At 36.5% G+C, this 14,823-nt stretch overlaps 1 protein-coding gene across 3 annotated transcripts in view; it reads right to left on the bottom strand.

Annotated features, from left to right (window-relative positions):
- CECR2 (CECR2 histone acetyl-lysine reader) overlaps positions 1-14,823 on the bottom strand; it is a 162,684-nt gene that overhangs the window by 35,847 nt on the left and 112,014 nt on the right. For 2 of the 3 annotated variants that reach the window (XM_016213787.2, XM_087814394.1), the window contains exons 5-7: positions 14,346-14,450; positions 11,245-11,294; positions 10,082-10,251 (exon numbers count right to left, since the gene is read on the bottom strand). In XM_016213787.2, the coding sequence (XP_016069273.1) occupies positions 10,082-10,251; positions 11,245-11,294; positions 14,346-14,450 (325 nt within the window). Of the gene's footprint in view, positions 1-4,607; positions 4,692-10,081; positions 10,252-11,244; positions 11,295-14,345; positions 14,451-14,823 lie in introns of all 3 variants that reach the window. The other variant, XM_016213786.2, reaches the window with a different exon arrangement.

Genomic DNA, 14,823 nt, shown 5'->3' with positions numbered 1-14,823 from the left:
TCAGCATAAAAAAGGAAATACTGCCATTTGTGACAACATGGATGGACCCTTGTTAGGGGCAGAAATATTAATCATGCTCTGTTAACCGTGATTGTTCTGTTCTGATTAGAGAAAGCACATTCTAACTTGGCTGAGAGCTGTAGACCCAGGGACATTTGGAATGTGATCCATTCTCCTTAACTGCCCATCATTATGGAAAGATGAACCACCTTGTGGCAGAAACAAAGGGGAAACAAAGGTCCCTGACCCTTTTGCAAATCCTTAGCCCTGCATTTCCTATAACCTGTCCATTCTTATTCCTCTTGCCCACTTGCCTGTGTAATTTTTGTCCTTCTAACCAATATAAGCAGCTGGCTTATGGGGGGTGGGGGGTGTTAGAGCAGATTTTATGTGGGTGACCCTCCTGCTCTCCCATACTGCCGGCATTATTGGAATAACCACTCATACATGACCCAAACTTGTCTCTGTTTAATTGGCTGAAGCAGTGACAGGCAGTCCAGACCCATTTTTCCAGTTTCACCCTGAGGATATTATGCTTAGTGAAATAAGTCAGAAAAAGACAAATGCCGTATGATTTCACTTAAGTGAGGAATCTTAAAAACAAACAAAACAAGCAAAACCAAACCAAAAAACCCCAAACTCACTAAGTCATGGAGATGTAATATATAGCATGGTGACTAGTAACCTTGTATTATATACTTGAAGGTTGATACAAGAACAAAACAACAACTTAAAGATCCCAGAATGCCCATTACTGTTGAAGGAGTAAGAAAGAAGGTCAAGAACCTGCTTGGGCAGGTTTGACTACCTTTGCCCACCATGGCCCTTTCCTCTGGTGTTTTGATCCCTGCCTCTATTATTATTATTTTTTAAAAATATATCTTTATTGACTTCAGAGAGAGGAAAGGAGAGGGGGAGAGAGAGATAGAAACATCAATGATGAGAGAGTCATCGATTGAGCCCGCAATGTGGGCATGTGCCCTGACTGGGGATCGAACCCGCATCGCCTGGATCCTAGGTCAATGCTCAACCGCTGAGCCACGCCTGGCTGGGCCCTACCTCTATTTTTGATTCCACCCATTCTCTGGTCCCTTTTCCAGACTCTCTCCCACCTCAGCATTGCCTTGTCACTTGAAAACACCTCTGCTTAGTTGGGCACCTCTTTTTCTCACATTTCTCATGCCTCTTTCTCGTTCATCATGTGTTATAATTCCCCAGTTCCCACTAGATGAATTCCCAACATTATTTTATAGAAATTGATCATATACATCTGAAAAAAAACAATTATATTGTGTTACAAGAGTCTGTTTTAAAATTTCTGTGCTGATTTTCAACAGTACTCCACTCCAAGGTAAAGCAAATGCTAATGAAAACATCACTAAAGGATAGGACTCACTTCCTGGACACAGGTAGTACTTTAAATTTAGAAGTTTAATAGTTCAAACTTTATACACTTGAAACTTACATAATTCTATTCACCAATGTCATGTTGATAAATTTAATAAAATTAAAAAATTATTAACTTTAATATTTTAAAAACAAGTACAGTGAACAAAAACAAAAAGAAAACTGAACAGTTTTTAAAAGTATTATGTATTAAACTTTTTTCTTTAAAAGGGGTCATTTGCAAATGGGGTGAAGGTTGGTGTTCAAAGGGATTTTAATGAGAAGCTAATTAGAAACACCACTTTAGAATGCTCTGAAGAATTATAAATAGAATCTCTGGTTGAAGCAGTGCCCAGGACTCCCCTTCTGAGCTCCCCATTCCCAAGGGCAGGTTATCAAACTCACTGGCAAACCTTGCCAACTTTAGTAGCACACTTCAGACCAGACCATAACAAAACACTCCCTAGTGATGGCAATGTCCAGAGTTTCCTGACCTACAGTAGCACTAATCCTAGAGTTCAGTGATAGTCACCCTTCACTGATATTTTCTCCAGGAGTCAAAATTAGAAAGACTTTTTAAGGCAATAAGACTGGACTCCTGAGTGACAATATAGATCATAAAGCCTGCCTGTAAGGCTTTAAAGGCCTGAACATTTTCCTGCTTTTTAAACTGAAATACAAAACTCATGCCACAATTAAGGTTCTCCAGTACAGCTGGTACCATAACAGATATTCAGAATTGCTATAATACCATGGTCACCTGTATCTAACACTAAAGGGCAAAATTAAAACACAAAGCAACCCACTGCCAAGAAAAACTAAAGGAAATTTTAGCATTTGAAGCTAAGTTTTTGCTTGCAGTAATGGTAGAAGCTTTTGGTCTGTAGTCAGAATACCAAGCAATCTGAAATGTAAATGAAAGCATTTGGGACTCAGATTAGGGCAATGAACAGAAAACAGGAAAGAGAGTTTTCAAGGAGGTGTTAACTGTCAAGGTAATAAAGATAGTGGAGAGGGCTCAGCAAGGCAAAATGAGCTAGAAAACCATTTGAGAATTATGGCTTAATCAGTCATAGAATTGCCGATTCAAAGCTAATTAAATGTTGGGCAATTTAACTCCTAGCAAGAACACATCAATGAGCTAGGAAAACAAAACAAAACAAAGGGTGAGGATAAAGCCAAATATAATGACATAAATAAAAGTTTATAACTTAGTTTTTTCCTTTTCAGGGCTCAAGGTAGTATATACTTAATGACAAGATCTCTGTAACATTCTATCATGTTGTCACTTCAATTTTAGAGTCATGAAAACATTACTGCAAGGCAGTAAGAAGCCGCCATACTATAACAGGCCAGCCAAAGACAGGGTCTGAGGTAACCTATGTCTCCTAAGGTACAAGTTTCTACAACCACTGAACTGCTTGAATATTTGGTGATGCTAAAAGGAACGGTAAATGGTTAAAAAGCAGACAGAATATGAGAACTGCCCAGCCCTTAGTCTAAAACTTGAGTTAGATTGAAAGAAACCAGTGACCACATGGTGGTCTTGGAATGTGAAGGGGTAAAGGGAAACCACTCTCTGGACACTTTCACTGCCTCCTCCTTATTCCTACAGTCCTCCTTCCTTCTCACTGATCTCCATCATCAAATACATCTTTACCTGGGATCTAGGTTCCTTAGGCCTCATTCTATTGCCGCCTTGCCAATTTTTAAATCTCAGTAAATAAAAATACCAATTTTGTCCCTTCCTACAAGTATGATGCTAGATAAAGTCATTTAACTACTCTAAACCATGTTACAAAATGAAAATACCCAAACATAGTTGGTTCCTGAATGCTGCTTGGAAAAACCTTTATAATACCTAGTTGTTGCTCCAAACATTCTCTTTTCATCAAACATTCTATTTTAACTTGCACCTGATGCTCACCTGTCTTCAGAGACAGAGAAGCATTCAACATGAACTCCTAACAATTTCATGTCCCCTCAAAAGTTAGTCTCTTTAATTTAGGATAAATGGAAGCAATCCTACTCCATGAGGCCTGCCTTGAAGGTACTTTTGTCTTCACAGAGAGTCAGCTACATCCATTCTTCTCATTCACATCCATGCTGCATCTCTAATTTAAAACACACACAACCCCAAATAGGAACCTGTCACAAGCTCTCCTCAACCCTGCTTCCTCTTTATTTTTTCATCATCTTTGTTTTCATCATCATACTTCTCAAAACAAATAAATGATAATAAGAATATTTTACTCACTACTCAAACTTCCCTCAAATTGCTCCTAAACCTACATTTCCAACAGCAGGGATTCTACTGCTATTTCCTGCTGGAAGTATTGCTCAGTAGTTGATTTCTTACCTTCTAGTTCTTCCTTACAAAATCATTTATCATGGTGTGACCAGAGAGGTATCTTCTTAAAACAAAAATCTCATGATCTAACAACCTTCCTACTGCCTATCAAAGATGTAAGCATGATAGGGGACTCCAAAATATGCTTGTTCTAGTCTTTTGTTCCTCTGTATATTACAACGTATCTTACATGCCAGACATATCCAAATATACACTGTTCTTTGGCTGCATTACATATTACCTTGCCTCTATGCTTTTGTTTATTACTCCTCCACACCCACTGTCCACCATCAAAATATAAGCCACCCTACAAGTTGCAGGTGAAAACATAGTTCTGCCTACCCCAATTCTCTCTTCTTTGCCCAGCATTAAATCTTTCCATCTTTGTATTCATAAACTTCTACTACACATATATCTATTACTGCAGTACTTAATTCTCATTTACATTAAATATGAATGTGCTTATCCCAGGAGATTATTAAAACCCAAGAGTTTGACCTCATGTCTTATTTTTTTAATTCCTTTTCTTTCTAGAAATGTATTTTATGTATAAGAATATTCAAGCTCTGGCCAGTGTGGCTCAGTTGGCTGAAGCATGGTCTCATACACCAGAAAGGGATGGGTTTCATTCCCGATCAGGGCACATGCCAGGGTTGTGGGTTTGATCCCCGGTTGGGGCATGTGTGGCAGGCAGCCGACTGATGTTTCTCTGACATCGATATTTCTCTCTCTCTCTCTCTCTCTCTCTCTCTCTCTCTCCCTTCCCTTCTCTAAAATATCAATAAAAAATATATTTAAAAAAAATTAAATAAGATGGAACAATCCTTTTGAACACTTAAAATTCCTTCTCTCTACTCTCACATACACTCACCTCTTGCTTGACGGATTTGGTGGACAGGTGGTCAGACATCCACCTTGGTTGCAACTCTGCCTTTGTGTGCTGTGGATGCTTTCCCTATAGATGGAGTGAGGAAAAGAAAGAGAAAGATAGATTAGAGTGTTCTCAGCTACTGCTGCTGCTGCCAGTAGAAGAGTGGCCTTTAAGGCACATAGGATGTCTTTACTAAGATGAAGAAGAAAGATATCCTTACGACAGTTAGTAAAAAAGATCATTTGAAGTCCACAAAGTACCAAGCCAGTTTATTCTCTTAAAACCATCACCACCAAAACATCAAGTGCCTCCTTTGTCAATGTTTATCACTGGCAAGAAACTCTCTTAACTTCTGCAAACATTTAAAAAACAATGTTTTCTTTCAAATCATGAAGGGAAAGTCATGTTTTATCATGATCAGTTGGCAGGATTGGCTCTGAAAGAGGGCATTATGTGCAGCTGAGGGAAGACCTTCCCTTTGAGGTAGCTCAGTGGCAGCAGTGAGAAGGAGTTGCACAGGCCTGGAACCACAGGAGTAAGACAGTGTGGGGAAAAGGCTTAGACTAGTAATCAGAGAGCTTGCTGAGAAGATCAGAGCTCCGAGAAAATTTAAGAGGGTTGAAAGTGATTGCTACAGGAAACTTCCAAAGAGCTTTGAGAACTGTGAAGTGAGGTGATTCTTTTGAAGGCCAACATTAAGTTCTGGAATTTCTGTGGAATAAGCCCCATAGTGTCACTGTTACAACTAGTAATAGGTGGTAAGCCAGGACCTTGTAGCTAAAATCAGTTAATTTCTGTGGCTTCACTATCAGTATCATCCAGGTTTGCTTTTGGCACCACTCAAATGAAAATCTTGAGACTCAAAGCATTAACAAGATAAGAGAACAAAGGAGAGAATAAACTCAGTGACAATAGGGGGTGGTTTTTACAACTTAAACACACTGCAAACAATAGCAGACTTAATGAGATGGAAGCTTTTAAAAGCTTTTCTACTATGAGAATAGTGAAGTGTTATCCCAACTGCCAAAGTGCATAATGACCCTCTTTTCCCCAGAAACTACCCTAGCAGTTTCTTCAATTATGCCTATGAGCAATTCCTTTATAAAAAGGTTTCAAGACCCTGTAGGAAGAGCTCTTGAACTTTAAATAAAGGTTAAAAGTTACCATGGAACTCTCTTTGAAAGGGATTGTGCCACCATGCTAGTGGCAACAGAGGCCAATGCCAGTCTGACTCCAAATTTGCCAAATTAGATAAAGGTTACTAACGAGAAAAATTATATTCTTGATACCAAGAAAGTGAACTTGTTTCCCTATATACCTTTTTTTAAAAAAACAAAAAAACCACTGCCTTACCTGAGGATATGTTTACTGATCTGAGAGAGACAGAGAGGGAGAGAAACATTGATGATGTGAGAAACACTGATCGGCTGCCTGCCGTACATGCCCAGGCCAGGGATTGAAACCAAAACCTAGGTATGTTCCCTGACTGGGAAGGGAATTGAACCCACAATATTTTGGTATACAGGATGATGCTCTAACCAACTGAGCAACCTGGTCAGGGCTTCCTACATACTTTGCTATCATCTTTTCTGTGCATCATATGTACCCTTAGTCAATTTATTTGTTAAAGACCTACTGTTTATAAGCCATCTAAATATCACTGTCTGAAAATAATAAATAAATAAATAAATAAATAAATAAATAAATAAATAAATAAATAAATAAATAAATATCCCTGTCTGTAACATTAGCAAAAATACTTTTGCTAGGCTACATTCCCTTTTATTTAAATCTTACCATAAAAGTTTCATTTCTATATGGTCAAAGCAGCCCTTATCTTTTGATTTTTGTGTAACTTCAAAGTTTACTGGGCTACCATCTGTCTGGTGAAGATTATCCCATCTGCTTTACCTCTCTTCCGACATCCATTTATTTAGTTAAGAAATGTGGATTTAGTTTTTTACCAAATTTCTCATCAGTTATCCATCACCATAAACAATGGAAGAGACCATGTGCCTATTGATTGTTAGGTACTATGCTAGCTACACTGACATGGGTCCTTTTGTTTTATTTCCATAGAAACTTCTGTAAAGTTATATAATTTCATTTTACTAATAAGAAATTTGAAACTCAGAGATATCAAGTAACTTATCCAAAGGGATAGCTGGAAGAGTAGAGCACCATAAGTTTAAATGAAATGCTTACGACTCCCATTATATGGCAATAATCCTTTGTCCACTGCGTCTATTTGTGAGCACCATATTCTGTTTTACTGATACAAGTTTCAATTTCACATTTGAATCATAGGCATTTTTCATTATTATAATAAATCCCTTTTGGCAATACAATTAGTGGTAGTTTAACATAGTCAATCAAAGCAAGGAATTTAAAAAGTGTATATACTTCAAACACTTAATTTAATGTATAAATGTATTGCCATTCACCAATCAGTTGATGCTGGGCCCCATCAAGAGGAGTTTCCAGTGATTCTTTCACTTAAATAACCCTCTTAAACCTTTATCTGCTCTTCAGTTCTTTTTGTTTTTGTTTTTTTAAAGTGAAAGTGAGATGTTATGGACACTTGCAATCCAAATACATAAACTTTACCCTAATTTAACACTCGACTATTTAGAAGCAACTCATCTTGAATGATTTTTTTAATAGAACTTTTATAGACGTTTTTATGCTCATTTTACTGGTTTCATAATACTTAATAGCATAAATTCAGTAAAAAGTACAACAGAAAAAACAGGATGGTACAAATATTACAACTAACAATTGATGAACATGTAACCCAACTGCTGAATGACAAAGTTGAACAAAGATTGTGAAGAGCTGATACATCTATCTGTACTGCCTGGAATAAATCATTTATTACATTGGTCCATTAAATAAAGGCTCCTTGAGAATGAATGCGACTAATGTGCTGATTTATGTGATAATACAAGGCAGGGCAGGATATTCCAATGCTTCTGCCTTACAATATTTACATTCACCTGTTATTCTGAAGGAAAATTTTTACTATGTTGAGATTTGGCTAAGGATACAATAAATCTCAATTGATCTTGGTGAATGCTAACATGTAAACTTACTCTTTCCTTTCAGAAATAAAGAGGTCTTAATATATTTACAGGAAACTTTAAAATTATCCTATCTACTAATCATTTTGTAGCTTTTTTCCCCTATTGATTATGCACAACTGTAATTAGGTTCAAGACAAAATTTGTTTTATTACTATTGTAAATGGGTTTATTTTCAGTGGTTTGAAACTTCACTATGCGTAAGAATCACCTCTAATAATTCTGGTGGGGAATGGGAATGGTACACTGGCAGGTATCCGGAGCTTTTAGTAAGCATGCCAAATGATTCTGATACAAGAAGTCTAGTTACCCAGCACTATCACTAAGTTCTAATTAATACACTTTATAAGCAGATTTATACTCCTCCAGGCAAAACATTTAAATATTTTGCCTCTTACTCTTCTTTTTTGTTATATCACACTACACAAGATGTATAAGACAGTATTATAAATTTAGGCTTAACCTTGATGGATTACGATGTATTATTTTTTGGTAAAGAGATGGTTTTTATTTGTTGGTATTAAAGACTTACCATTTATATTACCGAATAAAGAGAGTATGGTTAATTTTATCAGGAACAGGGATCTAAGATATTTATATCTGAATAAACAGGGTACCTACCCATTTCCTTCTTCAGTTTTGAAATGTTTGGAAATTATCTTTTCTTGAAGGTTTAGACAATTGTACCTGTGAATAAATTCACATGATTTTGGAGCTTTTGATGGAATTCTTTTGTGAAAACACCACTTCCCTAATTACTTGGTTTGCTAAGAGTTTTTTATTGCACAGTTTAGAATCTCTTATTTTCGTGATTGACAACCCATTGCACAGAAGTTTGCAAATTCAGAACTCTGTATATCTTTCAAAGTATCAAGTCTGTTAACTTGTTTGGTTTCTACTTTCATGGTTCTTAAGAATTATAATTATCTTAATTTTTTCTTCTCTTGCAAAGAATCAGCTCTTGGAAATTTTTGTATCAAAACCATCAGTTTTACGTTGTAAGTTTTTTCCTTAGGTACTCTATCTCCACCCCGCCCCTTCCCAAATCTTGGGTTGAATACTGCAGTAAAAAAAGAAGAAATTATAAAAGTTAATTAGGTGTATGATTTATAGATGATTTAATGTACCACCATTAGCCTTTATCAATAAAGTCACATTCGAGGTCATATAAAATTATAAAACAATCACTGCATTGTAGCTATTTTAAAGAAATTAGACTATATATTTCAATTCCTGAAACAATTCAGAGTGAGTTGCAGATCACAAAAGCTAAATGTAAATATAGTACATGGAATTAAGTATCTTGACGGTGAAATGGAGATACTCTTGCTCATCCATAAGACTGACTTCTTGAGAAACTGTAAGTTCCTGCTATTAGCAAAAGGTAACTTTCTAGAATTTCCCCTAGAGCATCAACCTGCTTAAGGGTTAGAAAAAGCATTAAATTCACAACAAATTAAGTAATATACTTGTCATTTTGTACTTTCATGGAGATACTGCAGCAATACTTTATAAATACTTTCTCTTTAGATTTCACTGGCAGGTTGTCAAATTTTTCTGTCTTCTATTAACGTGTATTAGAATTATGGAAATGAAATAAGCAAATTATTATTGATCATCCACCAAGGAAAAGACATTACATTAGGTGCTGTGGGGGGGTTCAAGTGATGATAAGACATGGCCCCTAATCTGAAGGAGCTTAAATTCACAATGGAATTAAGCAAGGGATGAGTCAATATGTTAAGGAGGACAATCCTAAAACTAGGAGCAATAGGACAGCTCACGGAAATAATGACTTTCAAGTAAAGTTTCTGAGAGACAAAGATTTGAATGAGTAGGGAAGGGGGAGGGGGGAGATGTTTAAAAAAGTCACAAATTAGGATGTATATACATGAAAACAAAGGATGTATGGTTTATGAAACTACAACTTGAGCTGGTACTGGAGCAACAAAGCCAAATACTTGTCAGAGCTTGTTGCTTAGTGGGAAAGAAACAGACAATATGATGATGAAGAAAAAAAAAGGCATGTACAGAGAGGTTATGCACAGGATGATATGAGACACTCTGTGCATATGGGGAACGTATGGCTCAGGGAATGTTTCCTAAGGACTGTTACGGGAGAAGGAAAGCTAGTACCAGATTGTGAAAAGCCACTGTAAATTATGGGGTTTGGGGAGGCCCAAGAACTTCTTGGATAAGGAGAATTAAATTATGTGGCCCACAGTGAAGGCCCATGAGTAACATAAGGTCCCATTTTAATACTCCTGATGAGAGAAGATGAAGGTCATACCACTTCCAGGAGACAGTGGAATGTATTAAAACCTCTAATGAATAATCCTTAAATGATGCAGCTTTACACCTGATACAGAGGGTAGGAATCACCCGTTTGCATACCTTCTGGGCAATCATGTTGCAGATCTCGGGTAGAAAGTCCTCGCTGAGGAGCTTATAGAGTTGCCTTTCTCGAAGGGAGGTCCTCTCCCGAAAACTCTCAGTGACCTGTCTCCATTCTTCTTCTGTTTGGCAGAGGAGCCACCAAGTGCCTTGACCTGGCCCTTGGGATCCTGAGAAAGAAAGGGATGGGTTCATTGAATAGATACTATTAGGAACTTTTTCCTATTTATTCTCAATTTCGTTTTTACTCTGGATCACAACCAAAACCAGGAATTAGAAAAAAGATTTATTACTTTTCATTTTTCCCCTCCATTGCCCTTGGGGGCGGGGAGGGGGGGTGGGTGGGTGCGCATCTATGTGAGATAGACACACGCTGACTGGTTACCTCCCATACGCACCCAGATTGGGGGTGGGGAGCAAGCTGGCAACCGACATACATGCCCTTGACTGCGAAGTGAACTCGAGACCCTTTGGTGCACAGGCCAATGCTCTAACCATTGAGCAACATCAGCCAGGGCAAGACCTATTACTTTTTAACTTTAAGGTTGATAATGTATACTTTTGATTTTCCTGTCACAATCACTATTTACAGCTGAGAGTAAACACTGACCAAAGGCAACACAGATACAACTTTTGTGACCTTCATAAAATAGATGTGAATATACTAGAAATGCTAAAATGTATTTATTTTCCTATGTAAATAGTTTTGATTTGACCTTTTGCAGTCTTCCCCATTTCATAGACATTGATACACTTCTGTTAAATTTATATGCTCCTCCAAATTATGCAATTTGGATTACAGAATTGAAATCTGAATGGGAAACCAGTATACTCTCTTACATAGTAAAGCATTTTACATTAAAAAGATATCTCTTTCAGAAGTTGCTCATTCATCTAAATGTATGGTTAGATATTATGCTGTGGCCAGGCAACAGGGCAAAAGTGAAAAGAACTACTCCTGACCTAAAGTTATCTGCCAGGAGAGATGGGTACAGAATAAAGTACAAGGAAGAGAGAACTGAAGGGCAAGAAGACAAGTTAGATGATGCCTGCCTGCAATAATCTTAACTGGTCTGTATGACTGAAAAATGAGAATCCCCATCATAATGCAAATCAAATGCATTTACTTAATCCTTTATAAAAACTCCAGCAGAGGTCATTACCATTTCTTGTCTGTGGCTCAGATGCCAAGGAGTTTTCTTCCTGCTTTTCACTGAAACACCGGAAAAAGAGATTAACAATTAAAACAAAGACATGTTTAAAACTATTATTTCCCCTATAAGGTAGACCCAACTAAATACAAGGAGTGTGTGTGTATATCAAGAGGGTAAGTTTAGATGAAATGACTCTACTGAGAAAATGAACACTAGGATGTAGATGTATTGGTATAAAGGGGAAAAACTGACATATAGGAACCCATTGTTATGGTAACAACATCAATCATAGGAAAATATTAACTTTTAAAACATTAAAAAAAAAATCAGAGGAGTTAAGTGTTAAAAGTTAAATGCAAAGAACAAGAAAATAAAGAACTATAAAGATTCCAGTGTCCTCCTCCCGATTCAGAACTGTATGAGGATAATACATACAAGGATGGGCAAAAGGAGGCGTGCAGTTGTAATACAAATAAGTAATACAATAATTAAAAAATAATAATAGAAGAATAAATTGTGTTTCATGTACTCACAGCTATAAACCTACTTTTGCCAAACCTATATTTAAATTTAACCTCATATAAGGTAGAGGCTTGCCACTAACCATCACCTTGGGAAAAGTTAATTAATGTTTCTGTAAAATGGAGCTACTAACAATGTCGACCTCACAGGGATGTTAGGCATTAAATTATAAAATACAAAAATGCTCAGCATAATAGTGTAAAGGATCATTGTCATTTGTGCCCCTGAATCATACTAGACATATTGTTTCACAGAGCTTTCTATGAGAATGAAAATATGCTATATTCTTGCTGTCCAATATGGTAGCCATGAGCCACATGTGGCCACTGAGTACTTGAAATGTGGCTGGTGTGACTGAGGAACTGAACTTTAAATTTAACTTAATTTAAAAATATTTAAATATTGTATTGAATATAGAGCTCTAAAGAATAAAATCACCAGTAGAGGCACAAGTCCATGTATGCTTGTTAAAATGATTCTATACAGTAAAACCTCCATATAACGGACTAATTCGGACAAAGGGGTGTCCGTTAAAGCCCAAAGTCCGTTATACAATAAAGTAGGTTTTCCGAATGCATATGTTAAAAAATAGACAAATTAGCTTACCTGTCTTTACTTATGTAGACACATTTGTGTAACTAAAATTAACTACGTATAAAAACCTTAATTTCACAGAAAAGTTTTCTATATGTATTCCAGTAATTTAAAATTTATACTGAATAGGTCTAGTAAATGCGTGCATTCACCAATCACAGGGAGTAAACAAATGCACACGGCTGGGGTGTGGTTCAGCAAACGTGGGAACATCGTGGTCCAAGTTAAAACTGCTGCAAAAAGTCACACCACATGACAACAGAACCAACTACTGAGAGTAATGCAGTGTGATCACGTGCTAATTATTCACCGAACATTGTTTACGAGCGGTGACTCTTGGATTTAAATACGTAAACTATAGTTGTAGATATGTAACATTTATTTACGTCAGCGAAATTACTATAGTGTTTTTTTTCTAACATATGGCCTATTCACTAAAATTAAAAAAAAAATAACAGTGAATTAACACAAAATAACCTGTTAATTTAATTTTACTTTTATTTTTTTTAATTTTTCTTTTCTTTTTTAAATATATCTTTATTGATTTCAGAGAGAGGAAAGGAGAGGGAGAGAGAGAGATAGAAACATCAATGATGAGGGAGTCATTGATCGAGCTCACAACCTGGGCATGTGCCCTGACCAGGAATTGAACCCCAATCACCTGGATCCCAGGTCAATGCTCAGCCGCTGAGCCACGCCCAGCTGGGCCTGTTAATTTAATTTTAAAATTAACAAGGGTTAATTTTCTTGTATGACATACAGAAAAACTTTGTCCGTTAAATCCGAAGTCCATTAAACCGAGGCCTGTAAAATCGAGGGTTTACTGTATTCCTAACACTAAGGTACTTTAATTTCACTTACAGGGTAATGGAGATAGGTATAAAACAGCTTTTTGAATACATAAGGAGGTATAAATTACTAACAAAATCCAGAAACAGATGTCATGTGTACAGAACATGATTATAAGACATTTCTCGCGAACACTGGAAGGAAAGCTGTAAACTGTGGACAAATTTCTGGAAAGTCAAGCTGAATAATGATTCTTAAGTGTAAAATAAAAAAATTCTGATGATTTATTCATTATCTGATTCCTAGAAATACTTATTAGTGGTTAATAAGCAACATAGTGAAATCTGGCTTACTTCAAGCATTTAGATTACTTAGTAATTCTAAAATTTAGAAGGAAGGAGTGGTTTGGCCTTAGTCATTAGTTTTTAAGAATACAACCTAACTCCCACAGGTGTATAACAGATCTGATCCTTAAGTAAAAGTGTTTTTACGCAGTATAGGTCAGATTCTGAAAACTCTTACATTAAGATTCATATGATGTATTCTTGTCCTAAAAGATAATGACATATAAAATAAAATTTCCCATATGTAACAATCTCTTTTTCTTTGCTAAAATGAAATATAAAAATACTTTAAAACATGTTTAATATCTTGCCTTTTCTTTATTTTAGGAAACTGAATTCTAAACAAAACAAAGCATGTTTGCTACTAAAATCTGCCTAATGGGAAAGAAACCCTAAACTTATGTAAGACACAATTCTATTAAAATGCTGGTTATTAATCAACACTTAATCACAGACTTAACTTGCTCCATGTTCCTATGAAAAAATGTGTGGCACAACAAAATTTTAAAAAGTTAATAGAGACTGAGTGAGCATATGCATGCATGGTTTTCAGTCTGTCACACTGTCACATTCATTGTCTTTTTCAAGTTAATCATCATTCCTATTAGCATGTCCATTGTTCAATAAAACAACAGGCTTAGAGAGAGTATATATAACTTGCTAGAGGTCATGCAACTAGGGCTTCCTGATTTCCTAGTGCACACTGGGTAATTTCATGAGGATTCTGATCCAGGTCTCCATAATCTAGGTCCCACCTCCTTTCCATGGCCCAAGTAAAAATCAAGAATGAAGGAACAAGTAAAAAAGGTTCCTTTCAGCAATAGGATCTATGACTGTCACAGACTAACAAGATTGTCTTACCTCACTATACTCTCCTCCTGTAGTTTCTTCCGTTTGGGGGGTCTTCCTCTTCTTTTTCCTGTTTTCCCAGGAACACCTGAGACATTTTTTTGTCCTTCACTTTCCCTAAGAAACAGCGCATTAAGTAGAAATGTTCTGTCATAGTACTGATGTATTATAAGTACAGCTTTTCTAGCCATGAAGTTACTAAAGTGGATTAAATGCAGCAGTCACAGGGGAAAAAGCAGGGTGACTTTCCTGTCTTCCATTATTAGAATGTTGAACCAAGGGAAACTGACATTTTACAATATTAAAATCTGAGTAAGACCTAACACTTTCCTAATAGCGAGCACCACTTCCAGCAATAAGAAAACCTATATAACACAAGATGGTAGCATCATTACAGGATGCTATGGAAAGGGCTATTCCTCATTTAGGAGCAATTAGGAAGGCTATGGTTCAGGCATTCTTTAAGGTCCTTCTGGTCCCATATTGATGG

This window comes from Miniopterus natalensis, chromosome 2, assembly GCF_054644295.1.
Source record: "Miniopterus natalensis isolate mMinNat1 chromosome 2, mMinNat1.hap1, whole genome shotgun sequence".
Classification (NCBI taxonomy): domain Eukaryota; kingdom Metazoa; phylum Chordata; class Mammalia; order Chiroptera; family Miniopteridae; genus Miniopterus; species Miniopterus natalensis.
Note: the sequence above shows the minus strand (reverse complement) of the source record. Positions and strands in the feature narration are given on the sequence as shown.